We start from the raw sequence: 23,277 nt of genomic DNA on the forward strand, positions 1-23,277 counted from the left end.
TGAGAGGATGATTGCCCTTCCCCACTGAAGCCCCCTGTGTTTCCTCATGACTGTCTTTAAAGGGTATGAAATCCTCCCCCCATGGAGACAGTTTCCATGTGATATAAAGGGTAACACGATATGGGAAGAGAAGAAAATTCAATTGTGACTGTCCATACAACATTGGATTTAACCCAAGGTAGCAAATTAATTAGTGGTTAATTAATTAATAATTGTCTTCTGTGGCAAATGGTTATCCATTTCATTATCAGAGTATCTAGATATTGAGTAAATATTATCTTACTTAGGGTTCAGTTAACATACAAAATACTTTCCAGTCTGAACTAGATAAGGCCTGTGTGAAATAATTGCTAAATAGTAAAACTTAAATATTCTAAAGTAGTAGTTCCCAAACTTTGGTCTCCAGATGTTTTGGGCTTCAGCTTCCAGAAATTCTAATTGTTGGCCTAGCTGGCTAGGGCTTCTTGGAGTTGAACTCCAAAATACTTGGAGGACCAGAGTTTGGGAACCACAGCCCTAAAGGCAACAGATCTTATCTGATCTTGGAGGCTAAGCAAGGTCAGTTGTAGTTTGTACTTGGATAGACACCAGGCTATATTTCAAAGGCAGGAACTGACAAAACCACCTCTGAGTATTTCTTGCCTCAGAAAACCCTATGAAATTCATGGGATCGACTTGAAGGACCTACTCTCACTCACACAAATGTACACTTAGGGGTACATCTCATTTATTTGTTCTGCTCTGTTCTGTTTTGAACTTGTAAAAGGTTTAGGGCTTTGTTCCTCTTTTATGACCACTTCCTTCAGCAATAGTACTTACAGGGCTGCCTTGCAGAGAAATTCTGTGGTCCATTATTTATAGAAAATAAAATAATTTTATAAATATCATATTAATTGTTTAATTAAAATGTCATTTTAAGTTGTGAGCTGCTGTTTTAATAGGGGTATAGTGCTTTGTGGTTGTTGTTGTGTGCCTTCAAGTTGTTTCCAACTTATGGTGACCTTAAGGCCATATCATGAAGTTTTCTTGGCAAGATTTGCTCAGGGGAGGTTTGTCATTGCATCCCTCCAAAGCTGAGAGAGTTTGGCTTTTCCAAGGTCCACCAGTATATTTTCATGGCCAAGCAGAGATTCAAATCCTCTTCTCCAGAGTTGGAGTCCAACATGCTTGCTGAAGTATATTTGTTTATAAATTTATATGGAAAACGTTCAGTTGTATAAATGGATTTCAGTTTTCCAAACAGTTTTTTGTTCTGAAATAGAACTCCACATTGTTTGGAAAAATAGTCTTGTAGGCAGATGATGAAATACATTGCTGCAATATTTTGTCATTATTATCAGCCACTTGAGTAGTGAATTGGTTTTGCTACTAAAATAAAGTGTTAATAAAATATATTGAGTGAGTCTTACTTAGTCTTCAGAGTTCTGCTATAGATGATAATGCTGTTATGTTTAGGAAGCACATAATTCATTTTCATTCAATCTACTTTTTTCTTTTTTTAATTAAAACAAAGCCCGTGACTCATTATCTGGTGAAATGGTGTTCACTTCCATATGAAGACAGCACATGGGAATTAAAGCAAGATATAGATCAAGCTAAGATTGAAGAATTTGAGAAATTAATGGCTAGGGAGCCAGAAACAGCACGTGTGGTAAGATACGAATCTATATGGAAGATATTACCAAAAAAATAGCATAGTAGTTTGGTCTTTGGAAACAATAATATAATTTGCTGTATTTGAAACAGGAGCGACCACCTGCTGATGACTGGAAGAAGTCAGAGAGTTCCAGGGAATATAAAAACAACAACAAACTCAGGGAATACCAGTTGGAAGGAGTAAACTGGCTTCTATTCAACTGGTACAACACGTATGTAAATTAACATTATTATAAAAAGAATAATGCATAGTTTACTGTTGAAACTTAGTATTCTGCACTATTTTAAAATTTGGGGATTTTTAAAAAGTTAATGTGCTGACTTTATTATCAAAAGTATATGCATGTCCATATGAAACCTAGTGAATATTTTAAAACAATATATGTATAAAATTTGAATTTATTGTGGCTTCTTTATGTCTGGATAGTATTCAGATAAATTGAGCAACTGTGCTTTATGAATACCATTTGAGAGTTGAATTGTAACTTCATTCGTGAACATTATTGTTAATTTATTGCAGGCGAAACTGCATTTTAGCAGATGAAATGGGATTGGGGAAAACTATCCAATCGATTACATTTCTCTATGAGATATATTTAAAAGGAATCCATGGTCCTTTTTTGGTTATTGCCCCATTATCCACAATCCCCAATTGGGAAAGGGAATTCCGTACCTGGACAGAGTTGAATGTTGTTGTTTATCATGGGAGTCAAGCCAGCCGACGGATGATTCAGTCGTATGAAATGTACTTCAAAGATGCACAGGTAAACCTTATTGTAACAAAGACTTCTTTACATATCGTGTATTGTTTCCGTTGCATCGATTTTTTTAAGATGAGTAATAGAAATTTAGAGGGTTAGAGGAATAGTATTGAGTTCAAGGAGGCTTCTGGGAACACAGATTTCATAGAATCGTAAAATTCTAGAGTTGGAAGAGACCACAAGGGCCATCCAGTCTAACCCCTTGCCTGCTGGAACTCTCAATCAAAGCATCCCTGACAAATGGCCATCAAACCCCTGTTTAAAGACCTCCAGGGAAGGAGACTTCACTACACTCCGAGGGAGTGTGTTCCACTGTCGAACAGCACTATTACTGTCAGGAAGTTGCTCCTAATGTTGAGGTGGAATCTCTTATCCTGTAGCTTGCATCCATTGTTCTGGGTCCTGTTTGCTCCCTCCTCAATATGACATCTCTTCAAATATTTAAACAGGGCTATCATATCACCTCTTAACCTTCTCTTCTCCAGGCTAAACATTGCCAGCTCCCTAAGTCGTTCTTCATAGGACATGGCTTCCAGGCCCTTCACCATTTTATTCCCCATACTTTGGACACACTCCAGTTTATCAACATCCTTTTTGAGTTGTGGTGCCCAGAACTGGACACAATATTCCAGGTGGGGCCTGACCAAAGCAGAATAGAGTGGCACTATTATTTCCCTTGATCTAGACACTATACTTTTATTGATGCAGCCTAAAATTGCATTGGCCTTCTTAGCTGCCACATTGCACTGTTGACTCATGTTCAACTTGTGGTCTACTTGGACTCCTAGATCCCTTTCACTTTATTTACTTATAAACAAGTTGCATGGAGAGAATATATTTCATTTAAAAAGTGAAATACCACTTTTCATGGTAGAGCACCTAAAGTGGCGGCAAAAATAGGCAAATGTGATGTGGTCCATGTGAAGCACATACAGGAACCCTCTCTAATCTGATGGGTTAGGGAATGAAGGACTGTCAAAAAAGTGAAAATTGTCAAAATGCAGAACCATTAGGTAATCTAGTCTCTAATCTGCCAAATAAGCAGAGACCCAAAGAAAAAGGCCAAACCTTCCCCATATAAGAAGGGAATCCCTTACATACACACAGAGAGAAACCTTTCCCTTAAACCCAGGAGTGATAGTTTCCTCTCTCCATCTTCCCACCACAGTCCCTAATGGCACAGACTGACGACTCACACTAGCTTTTTCCTGGCTGAAGTGAGCGGGTGGGAATACTACCTCACTTCTGCTCACTCTGTGTGTGCGGGCAAGAAAGAGGAGAGAGGAAAAAGCTGCTAGAAACTATATGGCAGCCAAGTGAAATTAGTGGGCAGGACGGGGAGCGGTTGACAGGGATCAGTGGCAAAAAAGGCATGTGTGTGTAAACTCTCACAATGAGTAGAACTGGAATGGTATTTTCCTCCCTTCCCTGGCCAGTGCAAGGAATGTAAAAAGCTGGGTTGAGACAAAGGAAAAAAGCAGCACCAGTGACCACAGCTGCCCTGTGAGGGGGAAAAAAGGAGAGAGTAGGGAAATTACATCAGCAAGGAGGCCCTTGTGGGACTACATATCCGTTTCGGCCCTAAAGAGTGGACCATGTGTCAAATAGACAGGTTCTGGGGATAATTTAGAATGGTTGAAAAGGACAAGTCGTCAAAAGTGAGTCATCAGATATCAGGGGAATCCTGTAATTGTTTTAAGGGAATCTCGACATGTCAGAAAAATGGCTGCAAGGGAAGCTTTTCACTGTTTCTCTTCCCCCCCCCCCCCCCACGTAAATCAAATTTCATGTATACTGGACTCCTGTTTATTTTAATGATGCACGTTCCCACACACCTTCAGCACATGCACCATTTTGTCACTAGCCATGCATGTAAGATTGAGTCTGTATATGGCAAGGGTACATATGCTGAGGGCAGGCTGTACTTCTAAAACTCTTAAAAAGAAGGGGTTAAAGAGGAGTGGAGAGTTTCAACTGTTCTGAACAAAAAATGTCTGGCTTTGGGGCACATGTTCATTATATCTTATCAGTGGTCTTTACACAGAATTAGAGTAGAGTGGCTGTGCAAGGGCCATAATAATAATAATAATAATTTTTATTTATAGACCGCTATTCCGCAATGATCATAGCGGTGTACAGTAAAATTGCAAAACAATACATAAAATTGCAAGGCCTCTCTCCCCCTCAAGATGGTGGTTGGAGGAGGGCTCTTTTTCTTCCAGGCCAGGCCTCTCTCCCCCTCAAGATGGTGGTTGGAGGAGGGCTCTTTGTCTTCCAGGCTAGGCCTCTCTCCCCCTCAAGATGGTGGTTGGAGGAGGGCTCTTGTTCTTCCAGCCAGGCCTCTCTCCCCCTCAAGATGGTGGTTGAAGGAGGGCTCTTTGTCTTCCAGGCCAGGCCTCTCTCCCCCTCAAGATGGTGGTTGGAGGAGGGCTCTTTTTCTTCCAGGCCAGGCCTCTCTCCCCCTCAAGATGGTGGTTGGAGGAGGGCTCTTTGTCTTCCAGGCTAGGCCTCTCTCCCCCTCAAGATGGTGGTTGGAGGAGGGCTCTTTTTCTTCCAGGCCAGGCCTCTCTCCCCCTCAAGATGGTGGTTGGAGGAGGGCTCTTTGTCTTCCAGGCCTGGCCTCTCTCCCACTCAAGATGGTGGTTGGAGGAGAGCCATCTACTCTAACCACCTGTCATGCAGCAATACATAACTATAGAACTTATAAGTGATATGCATCCAACCTCTGTGTAAAGATCTTCAAAGACTTTCATTGCCCTCAAGGCATTCTTTTCCACTGTCAAATATTTCTTACAGTAAAGAAATTCTTCCTAATGTTTAGGTGGAATCTCTCTCTTTTTTTTTTTTTTTTTTGTAATTTTAATCCATTAGTTCATGTTCTTTGGAGCAGCATAGAACACAGTTGATGCTACTTGCAAAGAAGACATTATGCTCCTTCTCTCTTGTCCATCAACTTCCAGTTTAGATTCTTAGAGCAACCTGTAGATTTAGGAGCTAGGTTTAACAATTATCCAGCACAGTCAGTCTCTGTGCATCTTAAATTTAATATGTTGTAGTTCCTGTCAATCTCATTTCTAGTTCCACACCTGTTGTTTCTTTGTCATATTCTTATTCTTCTCAGGCTAAAGAGACTGATTTTGCTTAACTATTTCCTGGCTTCATCTGCCTGTCCCTTCTGCTTTTGCACAGTTCTGTTATGCTACAGTGCCCTGTCACTTGGCTGATTCTGTGCACAGAGAGCTGTTTACCATTACATTTGTCAGTAAGATCATGGATATACTTAGAAGTTGATGTATGTAACTTTGAATCATCTTTATTGTTGTGTTAACTTGATCAAATACTTTCTATACTTTTAGGGTCGTGCAATTAAAGGGTCATACAAATTTCATGCTATTATCACTACATTTGAAATGATTTTGACTGATTGTCCTGAGCTTCGTAACATTCCATGGCGATGTGTGGTAATTGATGAAGCTCACAGGTTGAAGAACAGAAATTGCAAGCTGCTGGAGGGGCTCAAAATGATGGACTTGGTGAGTCCTTTTACTCTTAAAACTTCAGATGAACTCTGTGCCAACTGCCACATCAATCCAAAGGGAGAGTGGGTTCATACTGAGCTTTGAGACGGTTCTTTTTTCAATAGAAAAAATGAGCAAATTATCACTAATCATCTAGATTGAGCCACATCATAATTCTGTACATTCCCTACTCAGAATTCTCTAAATTCAGATATTCTTTTGGCTGAGATCCTATATCAGGCTTGTCTACCATATATGTTCGTGCACCAGTCAACTTCATGTATAAATCAGAGGCAGATTTTAGGATTTTGGATTATGGATTTTGAACAGACCTGTGGACACTTTGAGGATAAAAAGGAAAACTGGGAGGTGATACCCTAAACCAAGAAGCAAATGGAAAAACACGGAGTTTAGGGGAAAAAAAGAAGCTAAAAAAACTGTAATTTTATTGGTACAATGTGTTAAAAACTAATCAGAAGCTAAAACCAGCTGTGAGGCTTATTCTGGCCTGTAAGTCACACTCTGAAAGTTAATACACAGAACTGGGCTTGGAAACTGCAATTCCCAAAATAATACAGAACTATGACAATTCCTCTGCGTCTTACACCATGTATGGAAACAAATGAACACAATATTAATATAGTTTACAGAGTGCACAGACAGAGGCTTGGTTGAAAAGGGATGTACAGTACAGTATGCCCAAAACTGATAAAAGTAAAAAGTGTCAAAGAAAGACCAAACGCGTTTCGACAATTGTCTTCATCAGTAGTCCAAAGAATTAAGCCACCTTGTCAGGTAGAGCATGTGGAAACCAGCTGTCCTTTTGGTAAGTGGAAGGTCAACTGAGACCTTGAGTCGTGCCTAAGGCTGGGGTATGCCACAAATACTGCGTTCAATAGATACCTGTTCTTCCTTGATATCGTTTCTACATCTCTTGCTACTTTTTCCTATGACGTGCACCACTGTACTGTCTAGATAAAATCATATTCACAAATGCGTGATGGAGTCCAGAGTAAATTCCACTGTAGTAATGAGTAAGCCCATTTCCACAAGGATAAATAGTTATGTATTGGTTGAAATGTACAGCCATTTCTGTATTGTTTACACTTCTGCATCTCTGCGTAATGGACAGAAATACACAAAATATTAATTAATTAATTAATTTGTATAGAGGAACTTACATATGCCTGAAACAACAATAGAATATTTACTCCAGTCCATATAGTTTTAATACTATGTAACTATAATTGTCCAGGGACTGGGGCAGGGGGATGTTGGGACAGGGATAGAAATTATTCCATTACTTTCCAAGTTTTGGTTAAGATTTGTTCCACTGTTAATAAATTAAAACTCAAAATCACATTTTTAGTTCCAGTTTATTTGCCATATCCTAGTACAGGTACTTTGACTCACGGCTCCATTGGGACTTTTACTGATGTTGGTTAATTACAGAAAGAGGCATGATGTTGATATTAATATTGTAATAGTTTGTAGCAGCAATTATTTCTTCCTTTTTCCTCACTGCACTCTTACAATTCAGTCTCACAATCCTAGGAACAGAAACTTTGAGTACGTTATTGTGTAAAATACAGTGTATGCTGATTTGTTGTTGTGTGCCTTCAAAGTCACTTCCGATTAATGACAACCCTAAGGCAACCTATTATGGGGTTTTGTCAGTGAGAAGTGTTCAGAGGAGGTTTGCCATTGCTTTCCCCTGAGGCTGAAAGGGTGTGACTTTCCAAAGGCCACCCAGTGGGTTTCATGGCCAAGCTGGGAACTGAACCCTGATTTCCAGAGTTGTAGTCCAATCCTCAAACCAATGCCGGTTATTGCCAATGATTTTATAAAAAGTAACAAATGCAAACTTGCAGCAAAACATATCTGTGTAAAAGAATAAAAGTTTTGTTTGATATGGTGATCCAGTGAGAATGGTGGAGTATTTGAAATCTTCCTCTGACTGGAAGCAGTGAAATAACTGAAACGGTTTCTTATTCAGCTGTAGAGAAGTTACTTGGGTGCCACCTGAACTGTAGGAGAAAGAAATTAGACTTGAAATGATTTGCAGTTTGAAAGTTCAGCATCATGGACTGTTACTAATTGTGTTTTTCTTGCAGGAACATAAGGTGCTTCTTACAGGTACTCCGTTACAAAACACTGTAGAAGAGCTTTTCAGCTTACTTCATTTTTTGGAACCAAGTCGCTTCCCTTCAGAAACCACCTTCATGCAAGAGTTTGGTGATCTGAAAACTGAGGAACAGGTAAAAATTTCAAGATGCCCTGAATGGCAGCCCTGTGGATATCTCCAAGCTTCCCTATTCTCCACTGCCCTGCTTAAGTCTTGTAGATTTATGCCTGTTACCTCCTTAATTGAGTCTAGCCATCTGGTGTGTGTTCTCTCTCTCTTTTTGCTGCCTTCCACCTTTCCTAGCATTGTCTTTTTGAGTGAGTCATTCTTTCTCATGAAGTGTCCAAAGTATGACAGCCTCAGTTTCATCATCTTGGTTTCCAGGGAGTATTCTGGCGGGATCTGTTCTAGGACCTATTTATTTATTTATTTATTTATGCATGCATGCATGCATGCATGCTTGTCCATGGTATCCTCACCACTCCTCTCCAGAACCACATCTCAAATGAGTTGATTTTTTTCTCATCCACTATTTTCACTGCCCAGCTGTCACATTTATACATGGTTATGAGGAATACCATGACTTGGATGATTCTTACTTTAGAGCTCACTTGTATGTCTTTACTCTTTGGGATCTTTTCTAGTTCTTTCATAGCTGCCCTTCCCATTCCTAGTCTTCTTCCTGTTTCTTGGCTGCAGTTCCCATTCCGATCAATGTTTGACCTTAGGTATGGCTAATCTTTAATTATCTCAATTTCTTCAATGTCTAGGTTGAATTTATGCATTTCTTCTGTGGTCATTTTTTTTAAAAAAAATCAATATTAAGCCTGTCTTTGGACTTTCATTTGACCTTGTTCAGTAATTGTTCCAATTCTGTGATGTTTTCCACTAGTAATATGGTGTTGTCCGCAATCTTGATTTGTCCTTCTTCTGTGTTCAAGTCTGCTCTTCGTATGATATTTTCTGCAGACAAGTTGAACAGATAGGGAGAAAGGATGCATCCTTGCCTACCCCTTTTGTCAATTGGGAGTCATTCTTTCTTTATATTCTGTTCTGACAGTTCCCTCTTTTCCTAAGTACAGATTTCTCATCAGGACTGTCAGATGTCGTGGCACTCCTATGACCTTTAGAGCTACCCATAGCTTTTTGTAATCTATACAGTCAAATGCTTTGCTGTATTTCTAAAGCACATGGTGATTTTTCCCTGGAATTCCTTGGAATGCTGTATTAGCCACCATATGTTTGCAGTGTGGTTTGTAGTGCCTCTTCTTTTTCTGAACCCCACTTGGATCTTTGGGATTTCTGTCTCCATGTATGGTTGGAATCTGTGCTGCATAATTTTGAACATAATTTTGCTTGTGTGGGATATTAATGCAATGCTCCTATAATCACTGCAGTTTTTTGTGGCACCTTTTTGTGGATTGGGATGTATATTGATTGTTTCCAGTCTGTTGAACACTGTTTTGTTTTCCATATTTGTTGACATATATTAGTTAGAACTAGGTTGCTTCTGTCTGTGTGTATTGTAGCATTTCGACTGAGTATCATCTGTTCCTGGTGATTTGTTTTTACTGACTTTATTAATAGAAAATTATTGTTTAATTTATGCAAAATAGCTGAAGCTGATTATTTATTTTCAATAAAAAATAAATCTGGTGAGAGCGATGTGCCATTTTATTTTCTTCTGTTTTCCCTTATAGCTTATCAAGTGATGGGATGATATGATTTAGAGAGAGGTTCCTTTAGTCTAGTCACCCAGTTCCTCTCAGACTTCGAATCATGGCTGACTTTCTTCCTGTCAGATTCAGTCCCCACTTTGATCCTAGGTGACTTTAATATCCACGTTGACGATTCCAATAACCCTACAATGTCTCGCTTCAATTCTCTCTTAGCTTCTTTTGGCTTCCAACCACATTCCATCTCTTCAACTCATTCTCTTGGTCACTGTCTTGACCTAGTTCTTGCTGCAAACTGCGCCATTTCGGACTACCTGGCACTTGACTTTCCACTATCTGATCATCACTTAGGCCTGTTACAGACAGGCCAAAATAAAGCTGCTTCGAGTCACTTTGGAGGTATGGTATTTCAATGATGCATGCGTCCTGAGATTCCAAAAGCCACACCAAAGGCACACTCCAGTCCTAAGGACTGCAGTGCAGCTTTGGTGTGGTTTTTGGACTCTTAGGATGCATGCATCATTGAAATACCATACCTCCAAAGTGACACAAAGCAGCTTTATTATGGCCTGTCTGTAACAGGCCTTAATCTCCTTTGCTCTCACTTATACTCCACCTGCTCGTCACACTGTTTAACGCTATTTTCGTGATCTTCAATCTGTTAACTCTAACCATCTTGGTCAAACCCTGGATTCATCTCTCTCTTCCCTAAATCTTGGGGATTCTGCTGATTCATCAATGTCTTTATTCAACTCCACTCTTTCCTCAACTCTTGACAGCTTTGCCCCTGTCTCTTTATGCACTTCTTCCTCTAAGACTAGGCCTCAGCCCCATCATTAAGTTTCTCTGGTCCTGCTCTAGAGCGGCCGAACATCTTTGGAGAAAGTCCAAACAGTGGGCTGACATTATTCATTACAAATTTATTCTTTCTTCTTTGTCCATGGCAAAATAGAATTATTACAAATCATTGATCTCTGCCAATGAAAGGCACCCGCAGCGTTTGTTCTCCACCTTCAACACTTTGCTTAAACCTCCCTCTCCTCCTGTCTCTTCATCATTCTCTCCCAATGACTTCGCTAATTATTTCATCTCAAAGATTACCACTATTCACTCTGAGATAGTCCCTCCCGATTCTTCTTCTGCACATAATCTTCTTTCGCCCTCGCCTAAAAAAATTTCTGTGCTTCCTCCTGCTTCTTTGGATGAACTTGCTACACTTCTGAACTCTTGCAAACCTACAACCTGTCCTCTTGATCCAATTCCTACTCATCTTCTGATTTCTATAGCTCCTTCTTTTCTGCCCTCTCTTCTCCATATCTTCAATCTCTCTCTCTCTCTCTCTACAGGCTCCTTCCCGTCGGACTTCAAACATGCTCTCACTTCCCCAATTCTGAAAAAACCTTCTCTTGACCCCTCCTCTCTGTCTAGCTATCGTCCGATTTCTCTTCTTCTCTTTCTTTCTAAAGTTTTGGAACGGGTTGTTTATTCTCGCTGTCTTGAGTTTCTGGAAGCCAACTCCTTTCTCGATCCCTTTCAGTCTGGTTTCCGCCCATGGCATTCTACTGAGACAGCTCTCACTAAGATCTCGAATGACCTTTTACGGGCCAAGGCTAATGGCTTTTACTCTGTTCTCATCCTTCTTGATTTGCCTGCAGCCTTTGACACTGTTGATCACTGTCTTGTAGTGGATATACTTTCTGACCTTGAGTTCTCAGACTCTGTTCTCGACTGGCTTAGATCTTATTTGTCAGACAGATCTTTTGCAGTGGTCACAGGTGGTCAGACTTCGCCCTCTGTTACCTTATCTGTTGGAGTTCCCCAGGGCTCTGTTCTGGGTCCCCTTCTGTTTTCTCTCTACACACTGTCCTTAGGTAAACTCATTAGCTCTTTTGGTTTTTCTTACCATCTGTATGCCAATGACACCCAGTTGTATTTTTCCACCCCTGACCTTTCTCCAAGGCTTGAACAGCAAGTTTCGTCTTGTCTCACAGCTGTCTCGCAGTGGATGCGCCATCGGCGTTTGAAGCTCAACATGTCCAAGACGAAGCTTCTTGTCTTTCCTCCTAAGTCCACCCTTCAACACTCTTTTTCTGTCTCTGTAGACAACATTTCTATTCAACCACTCCAGCAAGCCTGAAGTCTTGTTTTTATCTTTGATTCTTCTCTGTCATGTATCCCTCAGATCCAGACCACAGCCAAGGCTTGTAGATTCTTTTTATACAATATTGCCAAAATCCGACCATATCTCTCTGCCTCCACTGCCAAGATTCTGGTCCATGCCCCAGTGATCTCATGACTTGATTACTGTAACGTCCTCCTGGCTGGGCTTCCTCTTTCTCACCTCCGTCCTTTAATTTCTGTCCAGCATTCAGCTGCTCGCATTATCACATCTGCCCACTGCTCTGACCACATCTCTCCTGTGTTGGCATCCCTTCACTGGCTCCCTCTCCCTTTCCGCATTCAGTATAAGCTCCTGCTGTTGATGTTTAAAGCCCTCTATGGGCTGGCCCCTCCTTACTTATCAGACCTTCTTTCTCCTCACCTTCCCACTCGGGCTCTCTGTTCTGGTAGTCAAGGTCAGTTGTCCCAGCCCAGGATTTTCTCTGCCCCATCTCAGATTCGTCCCTTTTCACTTGCTGCCCCTCACTCCTGGAACCTTCTTCCCCCGCGAGCAAGAGCCATCACTTCTTTAACCAGCTTCAAAACAGAGTTGAAGACCATCCTGTTCAGAGAAGCGTTCCCAGGCATTGCATAACTCTCACTTGCTATTTGGTGTTCTTTTGTTGCCTGTTTTTTTAACCATTTCCTGTATTGCTATGTATTTTATATGTATTATCCTACTAGAGTGGCAGACTAGCTCCAACAGGCCTCCTTGGTAGAAGATTAACCATCCATTAAGAAGCCAAGCCCTCCGTCCAGTCCATCTCCTTTGGTCCAGACCTCGGCAGTAGAGAAGAACTGCTGGACCTCATCCCCTTCCCCACCACCACTCCCTTCTCCTTTTGTGTCATGTCTTTTTAGATTGTAAGCCTGAGGGCAGGGAACTGTCCAGTTAAAAAGATTGTATGTACAGCGCTGTGTAAATTTACGGCGCTTTATAAATAAAGGTTAATAATAATCATAGTAGTAGTAGTAGTAGTAGTAGTAGTCTTCCTGGGGCAGCTAGAGACATAGCCAGCTTTTGTCACTGAAATAGCCATATGGTCAAAGGTGGTAGGCTGGATGAAAGCATGCCACTAATTTGAGTTCCTTGGGTTGTTTTTGTGGATTGTGGTTCACTCAGCTTGGGTAGGCAATCAGACTGCTCTAGTATTCGACATGAGAGGAACCAAACAATTTTTCCTTATCCAAAAAAACTGCTTGTGCTAGTTGGCCAAGAGGTAATGTGAAAGTGTTATCCTTTGGTGGTGTTGTTTGCCTTTAAGTCATTTCTGGTGACCTTAAGGCAAACCTATCACAGGAGTTTCTTGGTATATTTCTTCAGAGGAGATTTACCATCTTCTGAGGCTGAAAGTATGTGACTTGCCCAAAGTCACCAAAGGGGTTTTCATGGCCAAGCCTGATCTCCAGAGTCAATTATCCCAACACTCAAATCACTACACCAAGCTGCCCTTTACTTCTATGTATATTTGCATTTTGTGATTTTGACCTGACATGGGGTTCATTTCAGCCCACCTCTCATTTTCTTCAAGGTACTTCTCGCATGCTGTGTGGCTTCTCTATCCATCTTCTTCTTCAGGGTCTTTGCAGAGGCCAGTGTAATATAGGGGGTGGAATTTACTGCTGATATTTACATTTTCTATTTTGAGAATTGATCTGTGTTCCTTATTTACTCTGAAATAGAAAAATAATGATGTTGTAAATGGGGAAATAATCCTTGCTAGTTTTTCCTGTGGAACATTTGAAACCTAAGTGATCAGAACAATCAGACTTTCAAATAAAAATGGATGTCTCAGTTTCAGTCATTGCCTTGCATAAACAAGGATAAGAATGGGAACAATGCACGCCTGAACTCATTTTCTGATTTTTTCAGATAAAATATATGAATGCAGCCTATATTGTACAGGCAAACTGACTGCATCTGCACTGCAGAAATAATCCAGGTTGACACCACTCTTAACTGGCATGATTCAGTGCTATGGAATTCGGGGAATGTTAGTTTGTTGTGGCGTCAGTGTTCTCTGACAGAGAAGGCTCAGAATTCCATAGCATAGAGTCATAGCAGTTAAAGTGGTGTCAACCTGGATTATTTCTGCAGTGCAGATGTAGCCTATAGCTTTAGTTTGCTTAACCTTTAACTGTTGGGGGAAAAAATTAAAATGAACTTCTTTAAAATTACAATGAACTGTAACTTTTAAAAATGTTAAGAACTTGTCAATAAATATGAACAATGTACTGGACATTATTCTTTCCTGGATTTTATTTTAAAATATGAGGACTTACAGTTTAAAAATTCACTGGTGGGGCTTGAAGGTTAAAAAAGAAATAGATAAAAGTGACAGCACAGGAATCAGTCTTTAAAGGCAATTATGGCAAGTAAGCTTCAGTTTCAACATGGAGGAAATACTGTCTTGGATCTTAGAGCACACAAAATGGAGTCTTAAGCAACAACTTTTGCTACTGATGACTGCTTGCATTCCTGTTACTTTTTGAAGTTGCCAGCAGTTATTGATGGTGGCCAGTAGCTTTGCTGCATTGCTTCCTTTGCCCCCAACTGCTGTGGGGATAGGTCAGGGGTAGGCAACCCGTGGCCCGCAGGCCGGATGCGGCCCGGCAAGGCCTTGGGACCGGCCCCAGCCCGGTCCTGCCGCCGAGGCCTTTGGCCTCTCGCGCACAGGAGCAATTGTCTGTAAAAGCCTCAGAAACATGCATTTATATTAACATTTTTTTAAAAATCAGCAAATTTTTTCGCGTGTCCTCCACTTTTTTAAAAAAAGTGTCCACCATTTGAAAATTTTGTCCTACATTTGTCCCGGTTTAGTTATTTATTTAATTTTTTTTAAAAAAAATTATTTACTTATTTATTTTTTGGCTTCGGCCCCCCACTTGTCTGAGGGACAGCAACCCGGCCCTCGGCTCAAAAAGGTTGCCTACCCCTGGGATAGGTGACAAGGAACCTTGTAAACAAGGACAGATCATTAACAAGTCTAGCTGAATTTGAATAGAAATAGAAGGACCCAGAGTTGAGTAAGCAAGTGCTAATTACAAATGTCTAAGTTTCCTGACAACAGAAGTAATGAGTATTAATTGAGAAACTAACAATAGTGAATTTTTAAAATTTGAAATGAGTTATAAAAAGGCATTGCTAAAGTTATAAACAGTAGCTAGTGCTATGCTGCAAGAGGTTTTGGTGTACCATCCAAACAACAGCAACAACAGAACAACACAGCAAGCTTTCAGTGAGACTTGTGTGCTTAGTACCAGTGGAAGAACTTTTTCAATCTGAATGGAGAGAACCATCAGCAAATTTTATTAAATCAGACATGGCCATTGTGTATGTACTTTAGAATTGATAGCCTAAAGAATCTTCCCTGACAGATGTATGATGTTGTTGCTGTTTGATTCGAATTGAATTAACATGTTTGCCCTGCTACTTAGCTAAAAAAGTCACCTTGGACAGCTTACCTATAATATAATACAGTGTAATAAAACATAGGCTTACAGTCTAAGAAGACATAACAAAAAGGGAAAGGTGGGGATGGGGAGGAAAGAGGAAAAAAACAACTGGCCTTTCAGCAGGACATGGAGGAATGTCCTGTGTCCTATTTCATCTCCTTCAGTATTAGCTACCATTGGTGACAGCCAAAGGAGGATCCTTCAGGAAGTTAGTCTTTCAGCAGATCAGGTAGAGTGTATTTGTTCTCCAGCTAATTTTCCAGTGCTGCAGCTTGCTGAATTTATTAAATAATAAGTGAATATAAGTCAGTATTGAACTTATTTGTTTAGGGATTAAATTCAGCACATCTTTAAGTAAGAAATCTTCATATGAGATTGTGGCCCAGGCATGTGTTGTTATTCTCTTGAGTCTTAGTTTTATATTCAGGTTTAAAGTTTATTTTTGGTTTCTCTTTGTTTATATTAACAATTATAGCATGTACAGTCAGCTCTCCTTTTTCATGGGAGATCCGTTCCGGACCCCCCCCCCCTCCACAAAATCACAGATATTCAAGCCCTATAGGCTTGAATAGGGGTGCATGCCCATGAGTGAGTGCAGGTACCTGCCTTGGGTGTGTGCCCCATTCTAACCCCCTCTGTTTGCTCCTCGCGAGTAAGTGAGGTTCACGGATCTGAAGTCTGCACAAACAGAAGGGCAATTGTATATATACTTCCATTGATGGTGTGTTTTTGTTGTTAACTACCTTTGAGTCATCGCCAAGCCCCCACTATCCTCCACTGCTCTGCTTAGGTCCTGCAGACTCAGGCCCATGACCTCCTTGATTGAGTCTAGCCATTTGGCGTGTGGTCTCCCTCTCTTTTTACCCTCCACATTTCCTAGCATTATTATCTTTTCTGATGAGCCATGCCTTCTCATGACATGACCACAGTACTCAGTTTTGCATCTTGGCTTCCAGGGAGAGTTCTGACTTGATCTGTTCTAGAACCCATTTGTTTGTCTTTTTGGCTATCCAGGGTATTCTCAGCCCTCTTCAGCACACCTCAAATGAATTTATTTTTTTCATATCCTCTTTCTTCATTGTACAGCTCACATCCATACATGGTGATGGGGAATACAGTGACTTGGATGATTCTAACTTCAGGGCTTTACACTAATACTAGTGCTTTATCTTCACACTTTAGGAGCTTGTCTGGTTCTTTCTTTACTGCCTTTCTGATTCCTAGTCTTCTTCTGATTTCTTGACTGCAGTCTCATTTCTGATCAATGTTTGATTCAAGGTATGGGAAATCTTTATTTCAATTTCTTTTTTATCTAGGCTGAATTTATATAGATACTCCAGATCATTATTTTTGTTTTCTTCAGGATCAGCAGTAAGACTGCCTTTGCACTTTCTTCTTTAATTTTCCTTAGTGATTATTCCAAGTTTATGATGCTTTCTGCTAGTATTATGGTGCCACCTGCATATCTTAGATAATGCTCCTTCCTCCTATCTTCACTCCTCCTCATTCTGAGTTTAAACTTGCTTTCTCTAAACAGTCTATAAAGCACATGCTGATTTTTTTTCTGGAATTCTTTGGTTTGCTACATTATTCATCATTATGTTTGTGGTGTGGTTCCCTAGTGCCTCTTCCTTTCCTGAACCCTGCTTGTGCCTGTGGGATTTCTTTCATATATGATGGGAGTCTGTGCTGCAGAATTTTGAGTATAATTTTGCTTTCATGGGAAATTAATGCTATGGCCCTATAGTTACTGCAGTCTTTTGTGTCTCCATTTTTATGGATGAGAATGTCTATTGATTGTTGGCCATTTTGTTTTCCATATTTGTTGGCATATTTTAGTTAACACTTGAGTTGATTGTGTTACCTCAAATGGAATATCATCTGTTCCTGGTGATTTATTCGTCCAAATTAATCTTATTGTGGCTTCCCCCTTGCCTTGTAGAATTTGGGGTTCATCCTTGTATGATTCCTCATTCCATGTGTCATTTATTTTATCATCTCTTTTATATAGCTCTTCTGTGTATTTCTTCCACTGTCTTGTTATATCGCCTTACTTGTGTAGTACAGTGAGCCCATGCTCTATGCAAGCTTGTAATAGGTGGCTTCCAGCTTATGCGGAAGCCGACGGGAGAGTAGCGCACGTGCCCATGGCGCGCACACACGGTCATGCAGCATACACGAGCCCCATTATATCTAATGGGGCTCGAGCATACACATTTTTTGCCTTACGCAGGAGGTGGTCCTGAATGGATTCCCCGCATAAGGCAAGGACAGACAGTACATTCTTCTTTTTGTCATAGAGCATCCTTGCTCTAGGTTTGAATTTCCCTTGGAGTTCCTTGATTTTGAGGAAAAGGTCTCTTGTTCTTCCTTTTTTGTTGTTGTCTTCTATTTCTCTGCATTGAATATTATAGGACTTCTCCTTATCCATGCATATTAATCGTTGGACAGTTGTGTTCATGGTTCTGGCTTTGTTCCTTTTCTTTTGCTTCTCTTATTTATTTTATTGCTTGAAGTATTCCATCAGGTATCTATTGTTCCTCCTTTTTCTTTTTGGCCACCAATAGTGTTTTTATGCATTCTTCTTTAATTATGTCCTTGTCTTCTAACTATAGTTCATCAGGTTCCTGGTCAATCATGCTTAATAATCTGTATTATTATATAAGTATTTACATTTATGATTGTTGTAGTATTGTTGTATAATACAGAATGGTGGCCATAAGAGGATTGACTTCAAGTATAAAAGAGTGGGAAGCATTTTGTGTTCTGTACATCATTCATAATATAACCCTTTCTTTTACTAGGTGCAAAAGCTCCAGGCTATCCTGAAACCAATGATGTTGAGACGACTTAAAGAAGATGTGGAAAAGAACCTGGCTCCTAAGGAAGAAACCATCATTGAAGTTGAATTGACAAATATTCAGAAGAAATACTACAGAGCTATTCTTGAAAAGAATTTCACTTTTTTGTCAAAAGGTGGTGGACAAGCAAATGTTCCTAATCTGTTAAACACTATGATGGAATTAAGAAAATGCTGCAATCATCCATATCTTATAAATGGTAAGTCAGATTATTTTTATTTAAAAAAAAATAAAAGTATGATTGGAGTTTGCCATTTTTCAGCAATAACTAGAAAGTGTTTTTTTTCCATTTGAGAACTAATCTAAATACACAGACTTGCCAGGAAAGGGTAAATTTCTCCAACCAAAGAAGGCATAATGGAACTTTCTTGTTCCATCAGAGAATGAGGAAACCCCTTTCAATATGTATAATAAACAGAGCATAGTTTCTGTGTTGATCTTGAACAGCATCAGGAGTAAAAGGTCTTAAACCTGCATCTTTTTTCTCTCCAGCTGCACTTCTCTGTCACAACATTGATTAGGTGGGGAAGGGGATCATTTGATGTGAGGTCAGGAAGAGGGGCAAGTAGCTCAGTGGCCAGCTGGTCTGGCCATGCAAAACATTACAGCAGCTCAGTGGCCCGGGGCCATCTGTCCACTACTGTTCTTCTAGCCATGCAGGTACAAACTGGTGACACTAATAACTCAGACCTGTTTTTGGCAGGGACATGGCATATTCAGCATCAGTGTCTCACGTACTCGCAGCCCCGGAAGTCTGGTGTGGAGGGACCCAACTTGTCAGTTTCTGTGCTCTCCTTCCTTTTTTACCTGCAACTGGAGACCACCAGCACCTCACTGCACATACAAACAGACATGGGGGACATTTTTAGCTCCCCTTCTCTCTTCCCCCCCCCCCCACTTCTTCCTCTCTTTTTCCTCTGTTTCCTCAATAACTTGACACTGCTTTCACAAGGATCCTGTAAAACAGAAAAGAGCAGGAACCACCCACATCTGCCAGTTGTTTTTTGTTGTTGTTGATCAGTAACAATTACAGTATACACTGCTCCCTCGGGTTACGAAATTAATTCGTTCCGCGGCCGCTTTCGTAACCCGAAAAGCCTTCGTAAGCCGAATTGCCATAGGCGCTAATGGGGAAAAGCCGCGTTTCGTGCGAAAAAGCGCCGAAAAGCACCAAAATTTTTTTTCGTAACCCGAAATAAATTCGTAACCCGGAACAATTATTTCCAATGGGATTTTTTTGTATCCCGGAAATTTCGTAACCTGGGTATTTCGTATCCCGAGGTACCACTGTATACTTTAAAAAAGCTCACGTTAATTGAAATCAGAATTAAGTAGTTTTCTGTTTCCTAAAACTATATAAGCATTTTAGCAAAGATTTTCTGATTAGCTTTGTTAGTATAATAAAAATTAATGACTGGAAAATTGTTAGTAATATCGAGGTGCTTGAGTGGCATGTTCAACATCTGTTTGACTTTTTATAGGTAATGCCTTTTAGGCAAAATAAAATGCAAATATCTCAGTAGTTAGAGGCAGGTTTTTGGTATGCTTTTTAATTTACTGTTTTATATGATGGAAATATTGACAATTTTTGATTGGTTACGGTTATTCCAACATAGGTTTTTCAACCATTCTTACAGAAACTAATGAGAGTCTTTATATGCTTTAAACACAAAGCACAGGGAATTTTGTAGGAACAAATCTTAGATGTTTATGGTGCATACAGTTCCCTAGTGGTGTATGGTTATCATCATAGGAATTTAAGTTGGAAATCCATGTTCATATCCATGTTTAAGTGTAAAGCTGAATGGGCATGGCATCTCATATGATTTATTTTTAAAAACCCCTCTTACTTTAATCTCCTTTAAGGATTTGATTCCAAAAATAGATTTTGGGACATAAATATTTTCCTCCATATTCCTGCAACAGTCCCAAAGCATCTTAAGTAGAAATACTTGGAAGTAATGACACACCCCTCACTGCTGGATCAACATAACATCTGAAGAAGCATCTAGTCATATCACCATAAGGCCTGTAGAATCTAGTTGTTTCCCCTGATAAGTGCATTGTGGCTTGTTGTTTGTCTCAAACTACAACACACTTTCCCTCCTCTTACAAACCCTAGAGTAGCTTACATTATTACTAGAATACAGAGATATGCATGCAGATTTTAAAAATTGTTTAGAGCTGTATGTTAATCACTGATTGACAGCTTTCTTATATTTTTCTTGATGCCTGATTTTGTCTCATTTGGTAGCAAGATTTAAAAAAGTGCAGGTTGAATATTTATGGTGACTTTTTTTTTGATAGCAAATACCTTGAAAATTAAATTTGATCCAAGCTACTTGGCTTGAAGAGGACCTTTTCTTTATGACTCTTACTGTCTGTGCTACTATTCGGTTGGAACAGAGTACGGACTAAATTTGTGTTCAGTGAGAAGAAACAGCAACAATTCAACAGGCTGCAACACTGTTTCCAACACTTGGCAGGAAATGATCAGGGAATGGATGCTTGTTTTGTTACTGCATTCTTGATCCATCTGCCAGGCATTTTCTACCAGGAAAGTGAGGGGAATGTAATGAGCCATCATGGTGTAATGATTTGAGTATTGGACTACGGCTGTGGAGAACAGGGTTTAAATTCCCGCTCAGCCATGGAAATCAACTGGGTGACCTTGAGGAAGTCATATTCTCTCAGCCTCAGTGGAAGGCAAAGGCAAACCCCTTCTGAACAAATCTTGCCAAGAAAACACCATGATAGGTTTGCCTTAGAGTTGCCACAAGTCAGAAACAACTTAAAGGCACACAGTAATAACAACAACAATGTGATGGTAATGCATATCCAGACCTACTCTGGAACCATGGCCATATCTCAATACTGCTTCCTAAAAGCATGATACAGTATTTACATCAACCTACATAATATTTTTGAAATTTGCACCCACCCCCTTCCTTGTTAATGAGTAGTTTTTGCAATGGTTTTTCATTAACAGCACGTGCCTCAGCTCTTTGATCATCTGATCAGATTATGTGGAGGTCAAATCCTCCATTTAACTGGCAAACTAGCACCCTGAAGTGACTCCTGTGTCCTCAAGCCAGATGTCATTGTCTTAATCAAAGAATTGTTCCTTCTTTCCTTGCATCAAGTTTCCTTACAGTTATCTTTAAAAGGGAGTTATTTCCTGTGTTTCTCTTTTCCACCTAATTCCAAGAAAGATGAATAAAATGTTCAAGACATGATGTTCATATATTTACTTCTCGAAAATAATTTCCCAAAAGGATATAAGTAGATTATTTTATGTAAGGCTATGTACAGTATTAGATCCTTACAATTCCTGCTCTTGGTTTCCTTTCTCAGTTTGTGCAATTGGAATGAGTGTGTTATGCTGCTTGATACTATAGCGAACTAGTGGAGACAAAATATTTTTTTTTCTGTTTTACACATGTATAGTTTTTTTGTTTGTTTCATTGGGCCCATTCCCCCCCCCCCGACCTCCATTCATCAAAGTGTTCGAACTAGAGAGGTTCATTATACATCAAGTTTCCTTACAGTTCAGTTTATTGTTGTTGTTGTTGTTATTATTATTATTAACCTTTATTTATAAAGCACTGTAAATTTACACAGCACTGTACATACAATCTTTTTAATTCTTGTTGTGTGACTTCAGGTCACATTGGACTTTGTGCAAACCTATCACAGGGTTTTCTTGGCAAAATTTGTTCAGAAAGGGTTTGCCATTGCCACGTTCTCATGCTGAGAAAGTGTGACTTTACCAAAGTCATCCAGTGGATTTCCGTGGTTGAATGGAAATTGGAACTCTGGTCTCCAAGAGTCCTAGTCCAACACTCAAACTACTACACCATCCTGGCTCTCCAGATTTCATGACAAAATTTTAAAAATAAGTTAGATTTGTAATTGTATTTTGATTAAACTGTACATTCGGATAAAAACATCATAATCTTATGCCAGCTCAAGTTATATATAATGCATTTTAAGTTCCTTAAGTTTAAGTTCCTAAGGTTTAAAAAAAACCTTCAATTTTTAAAAAGTGGTAATATTGTAATTTTCAAAAAATAAATAAATAGCATTTTCTCCAAAAAAAAGTAGGGGAGAGAAAAACACCTTCTCCCCTCAGATTTCAAAAAGTTCCAGAACTTTTACAGCTCTATTTCTCATTATTAGATTAGATGAATGTGAACAAATTGAAGCTTAATCCAGATGGAAAAGAGGTATTTGTACTCAGTCAAAAGGCAAATCAGGAAAGATGGATTCCCTTTGTGCCGGATGAAATTTTTCATGTTTTCTCAGCAAGATTTTATAAAGCGCTTGATGTGTATTACCTATCATGTTGGAAACAAAGCAAATAAAGTTTAGGCCAAGTTAATGGTATATAGAAGTTATATATCCAGCAGCAAAACACCTGAGTTTCTCCTGATAGATCACACCAGAAAGCATGTGCTCCATGCAGATACATTTTAAAGCAGTGAAACAGTTGCCTAAATCCCCATTAAAATGAAAATAACTGTGAACATGAAAATATTTATGGGCCCCAAAGTTAATATTGATTGAATTAAACAGGTCATCAGTTATAAACAGAAATTAAAGATCTGCTTTGCACTTTGGTTGTCTTCCATAAATCTGTTGTAAGAATTACGTCTTAATCTGGTTTGATGTTCCATTGCACGAATACTTTAGTTGTGTTCTGCTGCTTCTGTGGCACTTCTGTTTACTAGTGTGGTTTTTCCCCCTCAGATAAATTCCATCACAAATTATAATCCTTTTTTTTTCAGTATTAGGTTAGGCACTGTTCTGCAATAGCATAAAAGAGGTCAGACTTTTTAAGCACATGGGGAGCTTTAAAATAATAGTTTTAAATTTGAATAATAATAGGATTTATTTATATGCCGCCTAATCACTGGTTATCCGGGTGGCTTACAACAGAGGGGGTAATAGACGGTTCCCTGCCCTCAGGCTTACAATCTAAAAAGACATGACACAAAAGGAGAAGGGAATGGTGAGTGGGGGGGGGATCAGGTCCAGCATTCTTCTCTCCCTCTGAGGCCTGGA

The 23,277-nt window shown here is 39.7% G+C and overlaps 1 protein-coding gene across 1 annotated transcript in view; it reads left to right on the forward strand.

The window, feature by feature from the left end:
* CHD7 (chromodomain helicase DNA binding protein 7) overlaps positions 1-23,277 on the forward strand; it is a 190,702-nt gene that overhangs the window by 132,413 nt on the left and 35,012 nt on the right. Inside the window, exons 12-17 of the mRNA XM_042463426.1 lie at positions 1,514-1,651; positions 1,747-1,868; positions 2,177-2,420; positions 5,774-5,950; positions 8,050-8,193; positions 18,157-18,412. Of these exons, the coding sequence (XP_042319360.1) occupies positions 1,514-1,651; positions 1,747-1,868; positions 2,177-2,420; positions 5,774-5,950; positions 8,050-8,193; positions 18,157-18,412 (1,081 nt within the window). The remainder of the gene's footprint in view (positions 1-1,513; positions 1,652-1,746; positions 1,869-2,176; positions 2,421-5,773; positions 5,951-8,049; positions 8,194-18,156; positions 18,413-23,277) is intronic.

The sequence above is a fragment of the Sceloporus undulatus genome, chromosome 4 (assembly GCF_019175285.1).
Source record: "Sceloporus undulatus isolate JIND9_A2432 ecotype Alabama chromosome 4, SceUnd_v1.1, whole genome shotgun sequence".
Classification (NCBI taxonomy): Eukaryota; Metazoa; Chordata; class Lepidosauria; order Squamata; family Phrynosomatidae; genus Sceloporus; species Sceloporus undulatus.